Below are 21,501 nucleotides of genomic sequence, written 5' to 3' on the forward strand. Positions count from 1 at the left end.
ACTTTGGAAAAACTCCTAATGGTATGCTGTTTATTTAGCAGAAAATGTTTTGGTCTTCATTTATGACAAGTGTAATGCAGCACAGTCAGGTAGGGGACCGTTTATGGCTGTTAGGTCATAAAATGGGTCATGTTACTGATCTCTTTCAGGTCATTAATAAATGCTTGTTTAGATTTTTTAATGTTAAAAAGGTACTTAACAGATTAAGTTTTACTGTTTTATTATTTTGGGGAGGGAATTATGTTGGATCACATTTAGACGAGTATCCCAAGGATAGTGTTCCTAATAGTGAACACTCATGTTCCTAATACTCTCTCTGAGAATGTTCAAAGTATATGCTAGGTGTTGTGGAGAACATAGAATTATAAGATACTGTCTCTGTCCTCACATTGTTTACCATCTGCTTGGGAAGAACAAGGTATTCTATGAGATTAAAAGAGGTGATGATCCTTAACGACTAGAAGGATCAGGCAACTTTATGGAAGAATCAGTTCTATGCACATATACTGAGTACCTCAGCTGCACAAAGTACTGCTCCATTTGGGCTACAAAGATAATTATAAAGGTGTCCAGGGAATTTGACAGAGGAACTATTTGCTATTATTTTCACTTGGAAAGCCAGATTTATTTAATAAGAATAGTTAAGAGTAGAAAGTTGAATTGTGTAGATAATTTTTAGTATATCAGAATGAAGTAGAACATTCAAAAACTAAGATGAATGCCCCTGCACATGCAGTGTGATATGATTTGCGTCTTGAAGGATGAATAGAATGAAATAGCTAGAGGGAAAAAGGCATGCCAGGAGGAGAAGTGATCTAAGCAAGGACTTAGTGCATAGGGTGTGTGTGCCTTTCCTTTGTTTATAATTAAACAAAGATAAAATCATGCCTGTACCGCTAGTTACTTTCATTTGATGTACGCCTTTCTTCCTTTGTTGCTGTTTTTCATGCTTTATGAATCCAATTTAAGAAGCAAGAAGTCATAGAATTTGATTTAAACATCTTTTAAGTTATTAATACTCACGCCTTTTCTCAGTTAAATAATATGTCCAGTTTGGTTATGGTTAAGTGCCTGGCCTCATTCAGCAGTCTGGCAAATATGGGAACCCTTATCAGAAAGGGGTGCAGTGTATGAATGAACGTGAGAATGGGTCCGTGTACATTCATTCAGTTTCTATAAAGCAGTTTAAAGCACAGGTGGTACGGATGGTTTTAAAGTACTACCTTTATATGTGCATATTCTGTGCAATTTGTTTTATTATAAAGTTCTCTGTTTAGCAAAGATAGTAGCTATTCATTAATTGGTAAAAATATAGATCTCACACCTTAGAATTACTTACTAAGTATCTTACTAAGGTAGCATGAATATGTTGTATTAAGTACCTTAATATTTATTTTTTCAGCTACCAACCGATAGTTGACTACATAGATGCGCAGTTTGAGGCCTATCTGCAAGAGGAGCTGAAGATCAAGCGCGCTCTCTCTACCTACCACGATTCTCGCATCCACGTGTGCCTCTACTTCATCTCCCCTACAGGTCACTCTCTGAAGACACTGGATCTCTTAGCAATGAAGAGCCTTGACAGCAAGGTGGGCTTGGAAAAGGACTCAATTTATCATGCATTAATATTTAGTTTGAACTATTAAGTTACCTTTATAATATGTATGTGTATTTTAACTTTTATTCTCTGCATTTTCAAAATATTTGATAAGTTTCAATCTTAGGTTATTTTCCAGAGAAATTCAGTTTGGAAGATGAGTTGCAAAGAAAATAAATTAACATAAAATTTTAGTCCTTTTTTTAGTGATTAAATTGCATGCCAAAATTTATTTAACATTATTTTACTTTATGATGCTATTAAGTGAGAAGAAGTTCATTGACAAAGATTAAGGTCTAATGTTTCATCATGTGTTATAATAAATTATGTTTTAATTTGAGCCATACCAAGAAAACCTGTTTTTGAATTTCTGAGCCAAGGAGTGATATATAAATTCAGGGAGCTATAAAAAATAATATCTATAAATTAACTTACTTTTTTTTTTTTTAATTTGTGTAAAAGGTGGTTGAAGACTACTGTCTTGTACTAAAAAAACTAGCTTTCCCGTAACCTCTGATGGTGTGAGAAATGCAGCTTTCATTATCCTGGCTAACGATTTTATGAGATAGGATTCAAAAAAAGTACATTCTGGCCAGTACTACTTTCTATATAGAAATCAGAATGGAAAGCATAAAGCTGCCACTGAAGTTGTGATTGATTGACTTTTGGCTAGTTGCACAGTCCCCTGGCTTTAGCAATAATGTGATGACGTTTACATCTGATCAGATGTTATAACCATTTATTCAGTATTTTCATATTTGAGTGTGATTATATGGAAACTCATAAAATCGACATAAAACCAAGCATGTGTGAGTTTGTCTTAGCTAGACAGAAGCAACATGATGTAATCTGTATAAACAGCATGGAATTTGGTGTCAGTGGAGGCTGGTTTTAAATACTGGCTCTGTCACTCAATAGCTTTGTGTTCTTTGACAAGTTTGTATGGCCTCCTGAGCCTCAGTTTCCTTACATCTCAAATAAAAAAGTAAGAAAAATAATACCCTATCTCAGGGGGCAGATGTGAGTGTTAATTAAATTAATAGCTTGTCTTTTGTTCCTAAAAGCAGAATACTCCACTGTTTGACATGAAAGTTACCTTATGCAAACAGTGACAGGTTACCATCAGTGTGAAACATCTTTTTCTCTCCCCCCAATATACAAATAAACATATGTATAGCTTTCAGTGTAGCTTTCAGTCTGTGATGTACCCTCCCAGCCTAATTATAGTGATATTCTTGGCTAGGAATGCCTGAGGTACTTCCCCAACTGTGTTATTCATAGCAGACCCCACAGACATCCTCCCCAGGCCCAGTGTCATGGCTGGGCCAGCCCTTGTGGCTCTTAACTATGATCTCAGGATGCACTTCAGCCAGATACCATCAGGGAACTTTGAAGAACAGAAGAACAAGATCTATTGCTTATAGGTCCTGGAGGGTAGATAGCATGCTGGAGGGCCACACAGTGAGCTTGAGTGTGAACCTAGGCTCTGCCTTTATTAGGGTTGAGGGTTGGGTGTCTAGAGTTTCATAAGTTCACTCGTTATTTATTGAATTTAAAACATAAGAGGGGGATTAGGGCATGCTCAACTGGTCAGTTATCTGGGTCACCCAGGTTTTTTACAAGGGGAATGTTATGGGTGGGGGTGGCTTTGTGCCTTATTCAGTTTTGCTAGTAGCTGTGTCATACAGCTGTGAATATGTTTATTCGACATGGATATCTTTGAAATGATTACCTTGACAATCAAAAGCTTAATGTCAGACACACTACAGCGTGCTTTTGCTATTACTGTGGTTGCAATTATAAGTTATTAACTTGGCATAGTTTACTGACAATCTAAGTATATAATATTGAAACCAAGAACTTGGCATCAACTTTTTATGTACTTTAACTAATTTAGCATGAAAGCTGTTTACCCACTATTGCTGATAAGTTTTCATGGGTAGATGAAAAATCTTTTATCTCCTGTGGAGCATATTTATAAGACTAATAAATCGAATATACACAGTAAGTCAGTGTGAAATTGGAGAAGGGCAAGAAGTTTAAGAATAGAATTGATTTTTACTTTTCATTCTGAAAATTACATTGTTATCTCACTCTCTTGATACTAGTTAGCCTGAAATTTTTCACTAAAACCGACTAAATAACCAAAAAACAAACAATCTGCAAACCCCTAGATTTGTGGAGACGTCAATCTTTTGTGGGACTAAGGTTACAAAGTTAGTTTTTATGACCCCAGATTTTTTCCTCTCTGGCCAGTGATAGGATTTGAGGCTGAGAATGTCATGAACACTTTCAGTTGGTATTCATAAAATTGCCTTCCTTCAACATCTAGGTAGGAGTCTCTCACAACAGGGTGTAAATTGGATGGATTCATTGGGGAGGGGATCTGCCGAAATGAGAGGCAGAAGGAGAAACTTGCCTGCTTCATAGTTTTGCCGAGGGATCAATTAAATCCCTGATTATTTAGTGCTTAGATGATTAAGAAGTAAAAAGTACCTAGTGAATTAAGCAGGCGATCTCAGCTTCCTGCTTACATATTGTGTGTGATAGAATTATAAGAGACTTGGAGAAAGAGAAGAAAATGTAAGATTTATAACCCTAAATTCAGATATAAGATTAATCTTATAAGAACTCTGCTTTTTAAAAGCAGTTACTATTAAGGTCAGCATCTGTAGGAATGATTGTGTAGGGGAATATGGTGACAGTGACAGCCAGCGATTATCTAGGTTAGGAGTTGGCAAGCTTTTTCTGTGAAGAACCAGGTAGTAAACACTTTAGGCTTTACAGGCCATATGGCCTCTGAGGTAACTACTTATTTCTGCTATTGGAGAGTGAAAGTGGCTATGGATAATATGTAAAAGAGTGGGCCTGGCTGTGTTCTAGTAAATCTTTATTTATATCAACAGACAATGAGCTGGACCATAGTTTGTTCATCCCCTGATCTAGGTTAAGGAGGTTTGTGAGAGACTGAGTGGTTTTGAATACAGAAACTACAGAATTAAAAAATAAATCCTCAGTTACGAGATTTTGTTTTTCTTTATTGTTCATAGGTGAACATTATACCAGTGATTGCCAAAGCAGATGCAATTTCTAAAGCTGAATTACAGAAGTTTAAGATCAAGCTCATGAGTGAATTGGTTAGCAATGGTGTCCAGATATATCAGTTTCCAACAGACGATGAAACTATTGCTAAAATCAATGCTTCAATGAATGTAAGCTCCCAGTTGAATGTTAATTCTGTTTACATGTGAAAAGAGTAATTTATAAGTGACATTCCTACTAATGCACTTTTACTTGTGTCTTCCAAAAAGACTTCACACAAGGTGAATTTTCAGAAAGTTCAGGATAGGAAAATGTTTTATTTTCTAGAGTTGGCAAAAATATATGAGAATATATTTTTGAGCATATTTTCTTTCCTCTACTTTCACCTAAATAAAATGATACATTGTCGAGGCTGGGATACTCCTTTTGTAGCACCATACTTAACTAATTGCTTAGAACGATGCCTTTTACCCTGTTTTTAAAAAACATGTGAAGTCTTTATACTCTTCCTTGGAATGCTTTGGAATCTTAAAATCTTTAAAGACATCTTCTAATCTGACATTTAAGCTCATTCTCCCTTACAGTGTCACATGTACATTTTAAACATTCACATAACTTTTCATTTAATATGACTAAAGATGTTTAAGTTCTTTGTGATACTTTCTTCAGGCTACTAAATTTCTTTAATATCTGGTTATATTTTGAAGGGTCATTGGTTTTGACTTAACCATATGTTCTTGTGGGAGATATTAACCTCCCTGAGACTGTTAACTTACCTACAAAATTGGATTAATACCTACAGTTGGGTTGTTGTGAGGATATAGTCTTTGTTCACTGCCTAACACAGTGACATTCAGTAAGTGTTCATGCCATTTTTCCTTTTCCTTTTCTGATTTTTCGTTAAGATACTTTAAATATGTAAAAAGCTGACTAATATAAATGAAATGATCTCAATTCCTATGTGTTATATTGTCTTTAGATCTAATTTTATTTTTTGTGCCCACTTGGAATAATTTTTCAGAAAGGTACAATTAAGACATGTGAGTGTCAATTATTAAATATTAAACATAATACTTAATACTTTTACATTAGACTTTTCTGCTGTATTAATTCTCAGCTTCAGACAGACCAGTCTACTCACTGTTCTCTAAGTCTGGCTATTATGTATTTGTTCAAAATCTTCTCCTTACCTAAGTTAGTTCTTACTCTCCTTGATCCATCTCTGGTTTGGGTTGTATCTTCCTGCTCACAGTGATCCCTCACTCTCTAAGTTTATGTAACATTTACTATCTTTAGCACTAGTTTGGGACTTAAATATTACTTTGTATTAGTATCATACATCTGCGCATACACTAAATATGGCTATATATTTTAGTTATTTATTTTGTGTGTCGGGGTGTGTGTGTGTGTGTGTGTGTGTGTGTGTAATTTCCTCAACATTGTCTTTTAGGGCAAGGATAATATTGAGGGAAATGATAACCGATACTAGAATTTTTTTTTTTTTTATTCCTATGCATGATACCCTGCATGTGGGGGATGCTCAATGAATAATTTTCTTTACAGGGCCTGAGATGTACTCTTATAAAATATATTCACTGCCAAGTTTTAAAATTGGAGGTACAGGGATGCCTGGGTGGCTCAGTCGGTTAAGCATCTGCCTTTGGCTCAGGTCATGATCCCAGGATCCTGAGAACAAGTCCTGGGTCAGGCTCCTTGCTCAGCAGGGAGCCTGCTTCTTCCTCTGCCTGCAGCTGCCCCTGCTTGTGCTCTCTCTCTCTGACAGATAAATAAGTAAAATCTTAAAAAAATAAAATAATTTTAAAATAAATAAAATCAGAGGCAAAGCAGATCATTTGATTTTAATAACTTTGTTATTTAGTAAATTTTCTTTAATCTGTTACTTTCATAAAACTTTTAGTTAGTCATTTATCACAATAGCGTGAGATATGATTTGATATCATGGTTCCTTTCCAGGGACATTTGCCGTTTGCAGTTGTAGGAAGTATGGATGAGGTAAAAGTTGGAAATAAGATGGTCAAAGCTCGCCAGTACCCTTGGGGTGTTGTACAAGGTAAACGAGATGAATGATGACTAGGAATATGTGTATCCCCTAACAGTCTGAAAGTTGCATTCAGTGCATTCTCTGAGGTGATGCTTATATTGGGTTATGATTTGGTATTCAGAAGAGTGGAATGTGTTCTGTTTAGGCCAAGTGTGTGGAGGCTGGGCAGAGCTTCCCCATTTTCTCCATTATACCACAAACATTTTGTGCCTGGTGTGCCAAGACATTTAGAAAGTGGGAAGCACTAGTCAGAACAGAATTTGAATATAAATACTAGTGTTTAAGCATACATAAACTAATTACTAGGTAATTCTAGGCACAGTAAACCATCTTGTACATTTATGTATTTGCAATCGTCAAAGTATTGCCAACTATTTCCAAAACAAACTAGTCAGCCAATTAAAAAACTTTAGGATTTATCTAGCATTATAATGAATAAGTAATTAGTACTGTCTGGTTCATTCATTTACTGGTGGTGCTATTAATGGGGAATGAATTACCCCTGCTAGTACTGGTTTCCCAGTACTGCTGCTTTTTTAAATTGACAGATTTGTAGTTAGTAAAAAGTATTGACAAAACTTAACATTTTTAATAAATAAAAAATACAAAAACAGTAATTGTACTTAAAACTATTGGGTACAGTTACACAGTTATTTGTAGTCTTCTGGTCACCATAACCCTAGAAGAAGGACCATGTAAGGAGAACTAAGTGTATTTATTCACTAATTTTGAGTGGGTCAAACACAGCATCATAATGTAGCATTGTATAAAAAGAATTTGATAATTATAGCATGTACAGATGGTATCTTGAGTACACAGAATTACTACTTTGAAGTTTTAGTAAAATAATGTTACAGACTCTTTTTAAGCGCTTTATAAAATGCCCTAAGGATGGTTTGTACGCTGCTAACAAATTATTAGTGAAATAACTGGAGCATATGGTAACGTATTTCTTTCCTGTTTATTCATTGCGTATTAAATTTAAAGCAATTTCCCAATCTGTTCATTTACATTGCCTATAATTCAGTGTGTATAATGCAAGAGTTTCTTCCTTGGTTCCTTATATAAAACAGTCACAGGTGTTAGACTGATCATTTCACTGTTATTTCAGATGTGTTTTTATAGATTCTTTCATTTGACAAATGCTGTGTGCCAGGAATTAAAAATTGGTGTTGCTGTTTTCTTGTTTTTCTGGTTAGTGGAAAATGAAAACCACTGTGATTTTGTAAAGCTCCGGGAAATGCTCATTTGTACAAACATGGAAGATCTTCGAGAACAGACCCACACTAGGCATTATGAACTTTACAGGCGTTGCAAACTGGAGGAAATGGGCTTTACAGATGTGGGCCCAGAGAATAAGCCACTCAGGTAACAGGGGGTTTCTGTGAAAAGCCAACCAAAGTTAGAGAGGGTTGTACCTTGTTACATATCCAGGATGTTGGAGAATGTGGTTTGCAGAAATCTGGCAAACAATGAAGTAGAATCATTTGCTTATGATTAATTATTGTGCTTTTCAGACCACTTGAGGCCTTCTTGCTTTTGAAGGGTCTCTAATACCTCACCTGACTCAGAGAGTTTAAGAAAGAACATAATAGCAGAAGCCCATTATCTTCGTACATGCTAAAATGAATAACTAAAGGAAAGAACTCTCATTACTTGGTGTGTTTGTATTTTTCTGTGTTTGTATTTTTCTGAAACAGATGAAAGTATATTTATCTGTTCTTCTAAAAAAAACCTGGAATGTGAATCAGATTAAACCAAAAAAACCTTGGTTTTTATCTTGATGAAAGCTTGTAATGACTTAAACTTAGGAAAATGTCTTACAAAGGAAGAATGAAAGTGCTTGTAGGGAGTCAGGGATTAGACTGTTTCTTAAAATATTACAGGGTAGTTATAAGAATTTTAGAGCCTGATGACCTTCTTGTTCAGTAATTACAGCATTCAGTGTTATAAACTTGCTGGGTAATTTTGTGCTGCCACATTCCTGACTTTTTTTTTTTTTTATTAAGATATGTAAACATGAAACTCTAATCCTTAACCTACTACATCAAATTTGATTTGATGTAGCTTTCCAGAACAGTTTTTGCATGGAGGAAAGCATGAGATCTTTAGGAAAAACATTCTTTAAAAAACTCTGTTGTGGAACTAAGGATTTCTTTTCCATTTCATTATTTGCCTTTCGGTCATTTCCCTGTTAGTATTTGTACTAGTAACTAGTTACTAGTAACTAGTAAACACAAAAAGAAGGAGAAGGAGAACATTAAATCAGTGCTGCCATTGCATATGACCTTTGGGAAGATTTAATAGTAGCTGAGGTTAAATTTTTAAATTTTTTAATCTACGGTTTTAATTCGTGTTTTAGCTCTAGTAGTGTGATAAATTAAGAATTATATATACTTAACCCCTCCTCACCAATTTCAGGCATGCTGTGCTTTTGATTACAGACCAATTCTGATAAAATTATTTTCTCTGTTGAAGATTTGGCTTCACTAGTGTTTCCCAGAGGAGGCTTCACTTCTTGTTCTTTCAAGTCTGAGGGTCAGTTCAGAGGTCTCAGTGTGTATTACTAAGCCACGAATCCTGAGTGAGAGCAAATGGGACAGCTTTGAAGTACTCTAAGAAAAGGGATTCAGGTTGCTTGGAGGGTCAGTCATAGGCATCTGTGGAAGATTAAGAAATGAGGGTTCAGAATTTCCAGGGATGGTGCCTGAGAATCTGCATTTAAGTTAAAATTTCCACTCAGTCATTTAGCAGATATTTGCTGTTTATCTCCCATATGCTTTCACACACTGCTAGTCAGTGGGTATGTAAGCACTGTGGGATTAAACAGAAACCCTGCCTTACAGAATTTCTGGTGTGGAGGTGGGAGGAGGACACTCTGGCCCTTTGTGGAAAAGAGTCAGGGATGCTGCTACAGTAGTCCTGGTGAGGACCATAAAGGCTTAGATCAGGGTGGGTAGTGTAGAGGTGGTCAGAAGCACATTTAGGACATCTGATTGGAAGATAAAGTTCATAGGACTCATTGATGGTTTGGATATAGGATGTAAAGGACAGTGGAAATCAAGGACAACTCCAGTCACTGAAAAATGACCTGAATTTGGCTGAATGGTGGTAATGTTTACTGATATGAGCAGACTAGGAAAGGGATAGATTTTAGGGGTTATGGTTGATAATTGAGAGGTTTTGGACATGTTAAATTTAAGTTGCTTATTAAATATTCCAGTGAAGGGGTGTCTGGCTGGCTCAGTGGGTTAAACATTCAACTCTTGGTTTCAGCTCAGGTCATGATCTCATGGGTTGTGGGATCGAGCCCTGCATTGGGCTCCACGCTCAGTAGGGATTCTGTTTGAAGATTCTATCCCTCTGCCCCTCTGCCCACTCATGCACACCATGTGTTCTCTGTCTCTCTCTAAAATAAATAAATAAATTTTTTAAATAAATGAATATGCCAGTGAATAGTTTCAGTAGGTTATTACATAAATGAATCTGGCACTTAGGGAGAACTCAATGCTGGGATAATTTGGGAGTCAGCAGTGCATAATATTATGAAAAATCATAAACATTTTATTTAATTTATTTTTTAAAAGATCTTATTTACTTATTTGACAGAGATAGAGCCAGAGAACACAAACAGGGGGAATGGCAGAGGGAGAGGGAGAAGCAGGCTCCCCACTGAGCAGGGAGCCTGATGTGGCGCTCCATCCCAGGCCCCTGGGATCATGACCTGAGCCACCCAGGTGCCCCCAAATCATAAACATTTTAAAAGTGTCTGCTATTTGCAAGGCTCTGGGCTAAGTGCTGGGGATATAATACTGAATAAGATCCTATAGACCTGGCTCTCATGAAGTTTACATTCTTATAGGGGAGGCCAAAATCGAATTGCAGTTAATCACAGTTGTGAAATGTGCACTAAAGGAGAGATGGTATATAATGGGGCAGGGTTTCTTGACTTAATCTGGAAAATTAGAGAAGATTTTCTTGAGGCTGTTACTGTTTTGAGCTAATAATTTGGGGAAATCAGAGCAAGACATGAGAAGACTGCAGGCAGAGAGAGAATAACGTCTTCAGAGCTCTGTAAGAAGGTCAGTGCAGCTGGAGAGCAGACAAATTGAGGGCATAAGATTGAAAGAACAGGTAGGCAGGAGTCAAACTGTGGAGGACCTGGTTGGGATTTGGGCTTTGTTCCAAGGGAAAGGCAAAACCATTCAAGGAGTTATCGTACCATATTTGCATTTGAAAAATTACTTTTAGCTGTAATGCAAAGAAAGTATTGAAGGTGTGTGCAGGGGCGCCTGGGTGGCACAGCGGTTAAGCGTCTGCCTTCGGCTCAGGGCGTGATCCTGGCGTTGTGGGATCGAGCCCCACATCAGGCTCCTCTGCTATGAGCCTGCTTCTTCCTCTCCCACTCCCCCTACTTGTGTTCCCTCTCTCGCTGGCTGTCTCTATCTCTGTGGAATAAATAAATAAAATCTTAAAAAAAAAAAAAAGTGTGTGCAAAGGTGCTTAGGAGAGACCAGTGGGAGAGTATTGTTTGGACTAAGGTGAAAGTGGTGAAAATAGAACTGGATGTGTTTGAGACATATTTAGAAGATGAAATTGCAAGAACTTAGTGACTGTTTGGATATAATGAGGTGAAGAAGCAGGAAATGCCAGAAGGTGCTGCTAAAAAAAAAAAGACTTCTAGTTTTCTGGTATTATGGTTTCATTGGCTGTGTACATGGTTGTACCTTTCCCCGAGATAGGAATCTCTGGAAGGACTGGCTTTTTTGTGGAGCAGCAATGATGGGCCTGATGTAGCATAAGCTTGGTTTGGGACCTGCTGACTTGAGTTTCCTCCGGAACATACAAGTGAACAATGTTGCATAGGCACTTTGGATATTTTTCTGGAGCTCAGAGGAGAGGACTGGGCTGAAGGAATAAGCTTGAATTGTCAGCATTTAGATGGCTAACTGAATGTGAATATGGATGAGATTGCCTGGAGAGAGAAGTACATCTGAAAAGAAAGGTACTACCTTGGAAACAGACTTGAGTCACTCTAGTATTTGTCAGCTGCAGAAGCAGACAGAAGAGATTGAGAAGCCTTGCGTAGAGGAAGGAGGAAAGCCAGCAGTGTCATGTCTTGGAAGCCAAGTGAAGGAGGGTTTCAGGAAAGGAGAGATCAGCTGTGTTGAAGCTGAGGATCAAGTTCTGGTTATAGAAGTACAGCAGTGTAATACAATCCAGTTGCTTCCTTTACACCTCCTTGAAAATAATGAAGACCACTCCATCTAAAACAGAAAGGGCAGTAGTGTTATGGAAGACTACATCAGCCAAGAATTACAGATTCAAAGCGAATACTTAGAACAGGTAGAAACCAGTTTCATTCTATGCTGGGAGTGGAGTGAATGACCTGAAACCATTTCCAGCCTTTTTATTCCCTGCTTGACAATTTTTATCCTAGTCCAGTAGGCCTAATTAGGACGCATACCCTTGTCTTGGCCGGAGTGGGCATGAATCTAATTAATTGTTCTACCAGACTATATCCCCAGGGGGAAGAGGTAGCTCTCCAAAAGGTAATCAGGTTAATACCAACAGGAGGTATAGGTAGATGGTGGGCATTCAGAATCAAAGATTGCTTAGAAAGTCCATTCTTCAGTTTGGGAAGCATCTGCTCACTGATCAAATGAAGAATGGAAAATTGGAAAAAGGAAGTTCTTCAGTTTACAGAAGGTAACAGATTGGGTAGCGAACAAGCAAAAAAGGATGGGGAACCTAGATCTCAGTGTAAGAGAGGACTCTGCCTGCCTAGGCTGCTCTCCTTTAGAGAGAAGACATTTCTCACTGGATTTCTTGAGTCAGGCATGGCAGAGTGTTTCTTCTCTTGGTGTTTTCTTATTTGTGAATAAATTATTTGGTAAAGCGTCTATGGTTCATTATAGTTTAATGTCTTAGGAAGTCTTTTACAGTTTCAAGAATTTATAATCTATTTTCTGGGCAATATTTTCCATTTAATTTGGGATATACCTAACAGTAGTCACTATGATTTGGTTGACATGTAAAATCCATCCCTCAATATTGTATCTATCAATTAAAAAACAGCTATATGAACCTGTTAGGATGACTTCTGTTTCTCTTTACTGCCAGACCTTCAGCTTGTTTTCCACTTATATTTTATTGTGAATGGTTATGCTGAGTCATAGTTAGTGTCCTAATCTCTCAACACTATTCATGTGTTTATCATTAGTTCCCAGTAAATGGCATTATATGCTCCTCTGGTTAACTGATCTTAATTATCTAAGCTAGATCAGAAATGCTTATAAACCTCAAATCCCTAAGTTATTTTAGATTAACATAACCATTCTCGTTCCCACAGTTAATCATCTTTAACATTTGAGTACAGAATCTGCCATTTGAAGTGTTGAGGGACCTGTAGTTTTGAAAGGAAGATTTTTGTAGTATTTTAGAGTTGCTTAAGTGTTTGACAGAATTTTTTTGTGTTGTAAAATTTGTGTCTTTGGAACTCTCAGGAAATAAAAAACTTTTTGCATTTAGTCTACAGCAGAAATGGAAGGCTTTTTAGAACTGTATATGAAACACGAAGAAGTCCTAAGTGAAGGGACTGCAGTGATTTTCTTGAGGAATATGAGCATTTGTGAATTTTTTTTCTTCCTCTTTGGTTTTAAACTTTGCTTTAAATCAGTGATATTTGCGAGTATAGTAATATGTTTCATTGAATATTTGGGACAAGCTACTTTTAGACTAGAAAAAGCAAGAATTTTATACTGAAATAGCAAGAAAACTTTTTCATTTTCGTTTAATGAATAAATCCATGATAGTAAACAGTAGTTGCATTAGTTTTACAACACTAAGTATGTAAATTGTTCTCTTACAAATCTTCCAGGAGTTTCTTTACCACCTTTTGAAAGGTAGTGCAGGTTTCTTTACAATTCATTTTACTTAAAATTGGCTTCTGGTTGTCAAAGTTGAAAAACCATGTGACTTGATGGAAAATATGCAGGAGCAGTACATGACTTTTTACTCTTTTGATAAAACAAAAATCTGACCTGGTTCAAATTCCAGCTTTTTATTTACAACTATGTTGCTTTGATTACTTTACCACTCTGAGCTTTAGTTTTCTTTTGTGTAAAACAGAGTATTAATGCTTGTTCTTCATGGATGCTATGGGAATTAGGTAGATAAAAGATTCCAGAAAAGTACCTTCTTGGTAGCAGCTATTCAACAAATGTTACGTCTTTTCTCTTTGCCAGGTAGATTTACTTTCCTCTTAAGCAACTCAAGTGCTTATAATAAACAGATAATGAGAACGTTTTAAAATTTACATTTGGTGTGAATTCAAAGCATTATTTAAACCAAGTTTGTCCTTTAAAGGGTATCAGTCCAGTGTAGGATCAGTGAAATGTCGTGAGGTTTCTGAAAATGATGAAAGCAGCCTGATAGATAGAGAGGCTGCTTTAAAATAAGACCAAAACAAACACAGAAAAACAAAAAGCCTGCTAAAAAGTGAAATGTTTCCTTGACATTTGGGGCATTTATGCAGTTATCTAGGGCAGTTTGTACGTTTTGCTCTTAAAGACAATATCTAGGATTTGTTCCTTCTCAGAACACCTGCTTGTGCACAGCCTGCACAACCAGCCGTAATCGCTGTTGTGCAGCATTTCTTACTCTGATTCTCCTTGAACTTCTGGAGTTCTATACTTACAAGATTTATTTCTCCAGTTATAAGAATAATGGATAGGTTGGTGTGGCTGGAACCTTAGGAGGATTAGATTTGTTTGGTAAGAGATGAATCTGGAAAGGTAGAATTAGGCCAGATCATGAAGTTTCTTAAGTGCTATTTAAAGGAGGCGGGACTTTATTTAAAATTGTAAAATTCCTTAATTCATCACATTTATATCTACTTAGATATAAAATACTTTCGTAAGCAGTAGAAATTTCTCACTGCAACACAGCTGGAAGGTATATTTGTACTCCCTGTTAGATCTTTGGGATAGTCTCATAGTGAGCCGAAATGGAAGGTCTTGGTGTTTGTGACGTATAAGAAGGTCTGTTATACCTCTGAAATGCTATAAGAAAGGGCAGCTGGGCATAGTGTTTCAGGACAATCCTTGTTCTGCTTGGTTAAATCTGGCTCTACTTTCTGGCAATTTCTGTCATTAAATGAACATTTATGAAGAGCCTGAAGTGTCTAGAGAGCTTTGCTGGATAGTTGGGTTACAAAGATAATGATCTGTTAGAAGAGGGAGACAAGTAGGATATAAATGCCAAAGAAGAGGTACAAACAAAGTGCCATGAGAGTGCTTAGAAAGCATAGTTAGTTCCAACTGGGGAGGCCAGAGAAGCCCCCCCCCCTTTTTTTTTTAAGATTTTATTTATTTATTTGACAGAGAGAGAGAGAGAGAAGCAAGCACAAGCAGGGGGAGCTGCAGAGGGAGAGGGAGAAGCAGACTACTCCCTGCTAAGCAGGGAGCCGGATACAGGGCTCAATCCCAGGACCCTGGAATCATGCCCTGAGCCAAAGGCAGATGCTTACCGACCAAGCCACCCAGACACTCCCAGAGAAGGCTTTATAGAGAAAGTTGCATTTGAATTTGGCCTTGAGGAGTAGAGGATTAGCTGGTTAGAGTGGGGGTTGGCAGGTGGGCAGTAGCCTTGGAGCACAGGAGTTCCACAAGCTTAAAGCATGAAATGTATGGTTTGAGGAACAATGAATAGTTAGTATGGCTGGAACCTTAGGAGGATTGGATTAGTTTGGTAAGAGATGAATCTGGAAAGGTAGAATTACATTAGATTGTGAAGTTTCTTTTCTTTTTTTTAATGTTTTTTTATTATGTTGGTCACCATACAGTACATCCCTGGTTTTTGATGTAAAGTTCGATGATTCATTAGTTGCGTGTAACACCCACTGCACCATGCAATACGTGCCCTCCTTACTACCCATCACCGGCCTATCCCATTCCCCCACCCCCCTCCCCTCTGAAGCCCTCAGTTTGTTTCTCAGAGTCCATAGTCTCTCATGTTTCATTCCCCCTTCTGATTACCCCCCTTTCTTTATCCCTTTCTTCCCCTACCGATCTTCCTAGTTCTTATGTTCCATAGATGAGAGAAATCATATGATAATTCTCTTTCTCTGCTTGACTTATTTAACTTAGCATTATCTCCTCCAGTGCCGTCCATGTTGCAGCAAATGTTGAGAAATCATTCTTTCTGATAGCTGAGTAATATTCCATTGTATATATGGACCACAACTTCTTAATCCAGTCATCTGTTGAAGGGCATCTCGGCTCCTTCCACGATTTAGCTGTTGTGGACAATGCTGCTATGAACATTGGGGTGCATATGGCCCTTCTCTTCACTACGTCTGTATCTTTGGGGTAAACACCCAGTAGTGCAATGGCTGGATCATAGGGTAGCTCAATTTTTAACTTTTTAAGGGAGCTCCACACTGTTTTCCAGAGTGGCTGTACCAACTTGCATTCCCACCCACAATGTAGGAGGATCCCCTTTCTCCACATCCTCTGCAGCAATTGTTGTTTCTTGCCTTGTCAATTTTTGCCATTCTAACTGGCGTAAGGTGGTATCTTAGTGTGGTTTTGATTTGAATTTCCCTGATGGCTAATGATTTTGAACATTTTTTCATGTGTCTGTTAGCCATTTGTATGTCATCATTGGAAAAGTGTCTGTTCATATCTTCTGTCCATTTTATGATTTGTTTATTTGTTTCTCGCGTATTGAGTTTCAGAAGTTCTTTGTAGATCTTGGATACCAGTGTTTTATCTGTAGCATCATTTGCAAATATATTCTCCCATTCCGTGGGCTGCTTCTTAGTTTTTTTGACTGTTTCCTTGGCTGTGCAGAAGCTTTTTATCTTGATGAAGTCCCACAAGTTCATTTTATCTTTTGTTTCTCTTGCCTTTGGAGATGTGTCATGAAAAAGTTTGCTTTGGCTGATGTCGTAGAGGTTGCTGCCTATGTTCTCTAGGATTTTGATGGATTCCTGTCTCACATCGAGGTCTTTCATCCATTTGGAGTTTATCTTTGTGTATGGTGTGAGAGAGTGGCCAAGTTTCATTCTTTTGCATGTAGCTGTCTGATTTTCCCAGCACCATTTATTGAAGAGACTGTCTTTTTTCCACTGGGTGTTTTTTCCTGCTTTATCAAAGATTAGTTGCCCAAAGAGCTGAGGGTCCATTTCTGGGTTCTCTATTCTGTTCCATTGGTCTGTGTGTCTGTTTTTGTGCCAGTACCATGCTGTCTTTGTGATCACAGCTTTGTAGTACAGCTCGAAATCTGGCAATGTGATGCCCCCAGCTTTGTTTTTCCTTTTCAACAATTCCTTGGCGATTTGTGGCCTTTTCTGGTTCCACACAAATTTAAGGGCTGTTTGTTCCAGTTCTTTGAAAAATGTCCTCGGTATTTTGATCGGGATAGCATTGAAAGTGTAGATTGCTCTGGGTAGCATGGACATTTTAACTATGTTAATTCTTCCAATCCATGAGCATGGAATATTTTTCCATCTTTTTGTGTCTTCTTCAATGTCTTTCAAGAGTGATTTATAGTTTCTAGAATATAGATCCTTTATGTCTCTGGTTAAGTTAATTCCAAGGTAACGTATGCTTTTTGGTGCTATTGTAAATGGGATGGATTCCCTAATTTCTCTTTCTTCGGTCTCATTATTTGTGTATAGAAATGCAGCTGATTTCTGAGCATTGATTTTGTATCCCGCCACATTACTGAGTTGCTCTATAACTTCTAATAGTTTGGGAGTGGATTCTTTTGGGTTTTCCAAATAGAGTATCATGTCATCTGTGAAGAGAGACATTTTGACTTCTTCTTTGCTGATTTGGATACCTTTTATCCCTTTTTGTTGTCCGATTGCTGTTGCAAGGACTTCTAGTTCTATGTTGAATAATAGTGGTGAGAGTGGGCATCCTTGTCGTGTTCCTGATCTTAAGGGAAAGACATCCAGCTTTTCCCCATTGAGAATGATATTTGCTGTAGGCTTTTCATAGATGGTTTTTATGAGATTGAGGAATGTACCCTCTATCCCTACACTCTGAAGGGTTTTAATCAGGAAAGGATGCTGTATTTTGTCAAATGCTTTTTCTGCATCTATTGAGAGAATCATATGATTTTTGAATTTTTCCTTCTGGATAAAATGTATGACACCGATAGATTTGCGAATGTTGAACCACCCTTGCATCCCAGGGATGAATCCCACTTGGTCGTGATGGATAATCCTTTTAATGTACTGTTGGATTCTATTAGCCAGGATCTTGTTGAGGATTTTGGAGTCCATATTCATTAGGGGAATCAGTCTGTAATTGTGAAATTTCTTAAGTGCTATTTAAAGGAGGTGGGACCTTATTTTGTAGATAACTAATGCAGGGGAAAAAAAGATAATGAGATCTGTGGGGTTTTTTGGAAAATCTTAAGAGTGGCAAGAAGTTAGAAAGAGGAACTAAAAGCCCAGAGATCAGTTAAGACATTAGTTTGTAATAGTGAAGGCAGAAAATCACTGAGATTGAGTTGGGCTGTAGCAGAATATCTGTAGAAATCAGAGACTGGATCAACATGATGTTAAGGTCACAGACTGAATCCCCAGACCTTGGTGATCAGATACAGAGATAAGGTGAAGGGAAAAGTCAAGGATGACTTCAAAGTTTCCAGGTACAGTGATGCTAATTAACAAAGACTGAAAGAGGAATTCATCTGGGGTGAAGTGAGAATACTTCTTGTGAAGGACTTGATAAATCAGAGATTTCAGAAATCTCGTACCCTCTATTAGCTGTAGCACTGGTGGCTTTTTATGTCTCATGCTGTAGGAAATGTCATGTTTCGGGTTGCTCTGTGTAAGAGGGTATTTGTACGTGTTGTTATAGTTATAAGGCTTAACCCGAGAAGTTTGAGTGTTTGCAAGTTTCGTACATCATTTTTTAACATGAGAGCACCACAAATAACTTTTTAGTCTTCAAGAGACCTATGAAGCCAAAAGACATGAATTTTATGGTGAACGTCAGAGGAAGGAAGAAGAAATGAAGCAGATGTTTGTGCAGCGAGTAAAGGAGAAAGAAGCCATATTGAAAGAAGCTGAAAGAGAGGCAAGTATGCTGGTTTGATGTTATCTGTATTTGTTTTTTAGGTGTCCTGTTAGGAGATTCATCTCAAGGATTTAGCTGAGATGCTCTTGGAGACTACTTGTTGTTCATTAAAAAGTAGATATCTTAACACATAGTCTTTGCATACAGACTTTAAAAAATCTGAATTCAAATAGAAATTTTGGCCTTTTTGCATAAATAGTCTTCCATTAGAAGTGGTTCACCAGGGGCGCCTGGGTAGTGCAGTCGTTAAGCGTCTGCCTTCGGCTCAGGGCGTGATCCCGGTGTTCTGGGATCGAGCCCCCCATCAGACTCCTCTGCTGGGAACCTGCTTCTTCCTCTCCCACTCCCCCTGCTTGTGTTCCCCTTCTCACTGGCTGTCTCTCTGTCAAATAAATAAATAAAATCTTAAAAAAAAAAAAAAGTGGTTCACCAAGGACTTGTATTGGACTAGATTAGTAAGAAGTGTTTTAAATGCCTTAAGTTTGAACCAGAAATGTTTCAGCTGTGGCTTGATAAAGCTTTCTTGAGAGTTCTTGAGAGTTGTTGGGATTGATGCTTGCTATGAAATGGGTAACTATGATAGCAGTTAAGTAGCTCTTTGAGTTTGAAGTCAGGCTTTCTAGATGAGTCAAGTGGTCAGATGACCTTTGGATAGCCTTGGTGCACATATGCATGTGAGTACACATAAACATCGCAGGTAATTTCCGTAGTACTATTTACTTCTAGTTCTTCAAGCAATAATTTTACTTTTATTTGAGTTAAGCTCTTTTCTGTAGACCTAACCACAATGGCTACTTTTAAGTGAAATGGCCATATTTAAGACGATGGTCAAAAAGGATGAGCTCAGAAGGGAATTTGCCATCTGTATTTTATATATGCGTGTGTATGCATCTGAGGGGAGGATGTATGTTTTTCCCTGGTCATCTGAAAGCTGGTTGACACTTCATCCCGACGCCCTTCAGTATGCATCTCTGAAGCTTAGGCACATTTTCCGCCATAACCATTGTACCAGTATTACACCTAAGAAAATTAATAGGAATGTCATAATCTCACCTGGATCTTCAGTCGAACATTCACACTTCCCTAGTTGTCCCAAGATGACCTTTTATTGTTGTGGTTCTTTTTGTTTTGTTTGGTGATTTTTTTACTTTTGTTTTTGAACTGGAATTCAGTCATAGGTCTCATGTCACATTTGGGTATTCTCTTTAGTCTCTTGTATTAGAGAATAGTCCCCTAGTTTTGAGTTATTTTTAAATATAAATATTGAGGGGAGAGTTGTGATGAGTAGGAAATAAGTATGCTGATTTTTTTTCATTAGTAGATTCATCTTTAAGATGGTAGTAGAGTAAAACTCTTTTATTTAAGAGTTTATCTCTCATGTATCATGATTCTTAGTTTCTCCAGTGAGGAGAAAAGATGTAGAAGTGGTTTCTAGTTTTTAATTTTTAAAATCCCACATAAGAATATTTTGCTTAAACGTGTATTATTTAAAAGGAAATTAAAAATTCAGGGTAACCACATGGTTGAAAGAAAAAGAGAAAGACTATTTGTCAGCAGATCCTTTGCAGACTTTTATTTTTATGGCTCAGGTGCTTTTTTTTAAGCACAAAAAATGAAGGTAGTGTAAACCTAAGGCATCAACAACCAAAGTTCTCATAAGAGTTCTAAACTTTTAATTTATATAACATTAGAGGCAGTAGATTCCAGGCCTCTTTTATTAATACTACAAGGTACTTCGTGACCAGTGTTTATACTGTAAAGTCAGTATCATTAGATATTTTAGAGTCAAGGTCAGAAAAACAGGAGACCTCTGTGCTGTTGATATGCCCTTAAGACAGCATCACCAGTGTGGTACATTGCTATAACTTTTGTAAACACTACTTCTGAGTATTGGAAAATATGTTTGAATTAAATCCCTATTGTAGTGAATAGTGGAACCATGAGTGAGTCTTGTATATGGTATAGACTGTTGCTGTCAAAAGTTGTGAACTCCACATGATGCGAATAATAGTCACACCTACCTCGCCTCCCCTTTTATTTTTTAAAATATTTTATTTTTAAAGATTTTATTTATTCATTTGAGGGAGAGAGAGAGAAGCATACTGCCCCCCTGAGCAGGGAGCCCGATGTGGGTCTCAATCCCAGGACCTGAGATTGTGACCTGAGCTGAAGGCAGACACTTAACCATCTGAGCCACCCAGGCGTCCCCCGCTTCTCCTTTTAAAACACTTTTCTCTTCATAGTATTTCTGCAATTTTTAGTAATCCTCACGAATGATATATGAAGTACCCTATAACCTTTCAAGATATTTAACAATGCATATAGAGTATGCAGCCTCCATTTAAGTAATCAGAGATGTCTTTATTAACATAATAGAAATCCACTCCTCTATCCTGTCTTTCCAGGCTTTACTCAGCTCCTCTCCCACATTTATAGGAGATGCACACATACTCAGAGAGTTGTGACTCTCTTATTTATACCACTGATTTGAATGACAACTAGATGTACCCCACCCTTTAAACACACACACACACACACACACACACACACACACACACACACACAGCTTTTTGCAAAAGCAGGAACTATTTAAATAAGCAAATACTAAGGAACTGATGCTTCTCTGAAATGCCATCCTCAGGAATAAAAGAATCTTAGGGTAGTCTTACTTAATCTGTTTCAGTTCTTTTCTCTCTCCATTT

The 21,501-nt window shown here is 37.5% G+C and overlaps 1 protein-coding gene across 2 annotated transcripts in view; it reads left to right on the plus strand.

Annotated features, from left to right (window-relative positions):
- Positions 1-21,501, plus strand: part of SEPTIN10 (septin 10) — a 59,593-nt gene that overhangs the window by 32,826 nt on the left and 5,266 nt on the right. For both annotated transcript variants that reach the window (XM_087863222.1, XM_045771623.2), the window contains exons 5-9: positions 1,403-1,589; positions 4,648-4,809; positions 6,614-6,710; positions 7,901-8,069; positions 18,667-18,799. In XM_087863222.1, the coding sequence (XP_087719348.1) occupies positions 1,403-1,589; positions 4,648-4,809; positions 6,614-6,710; positions 7,901-8,069; positions 18,667-18,799 (748 nt within the window). The remainder of the gene's footprint in view (positions 1-1,402; positions 1,590-4,647; positions 4,810-6,613; positions 6,711-7,900; positions 8,070-18,666; positions 18,800-21,501) is intronic.

Source organism: Ursus americanus, chromosome 7 (assembly GCF_024610735.1).
Source record: "Ursus americanus isolate L20-20 chromosome 7, mUrsAme1.1.p, whole genome shotgun sequence".
In the NCBI taxonomy this organism is placed as follows: domain Eukaryota; kingdom Metazoa; phylum Chordata; class Mammalia; order Carnivora; family Ursidae; genus Ursus; species Ursus americanus.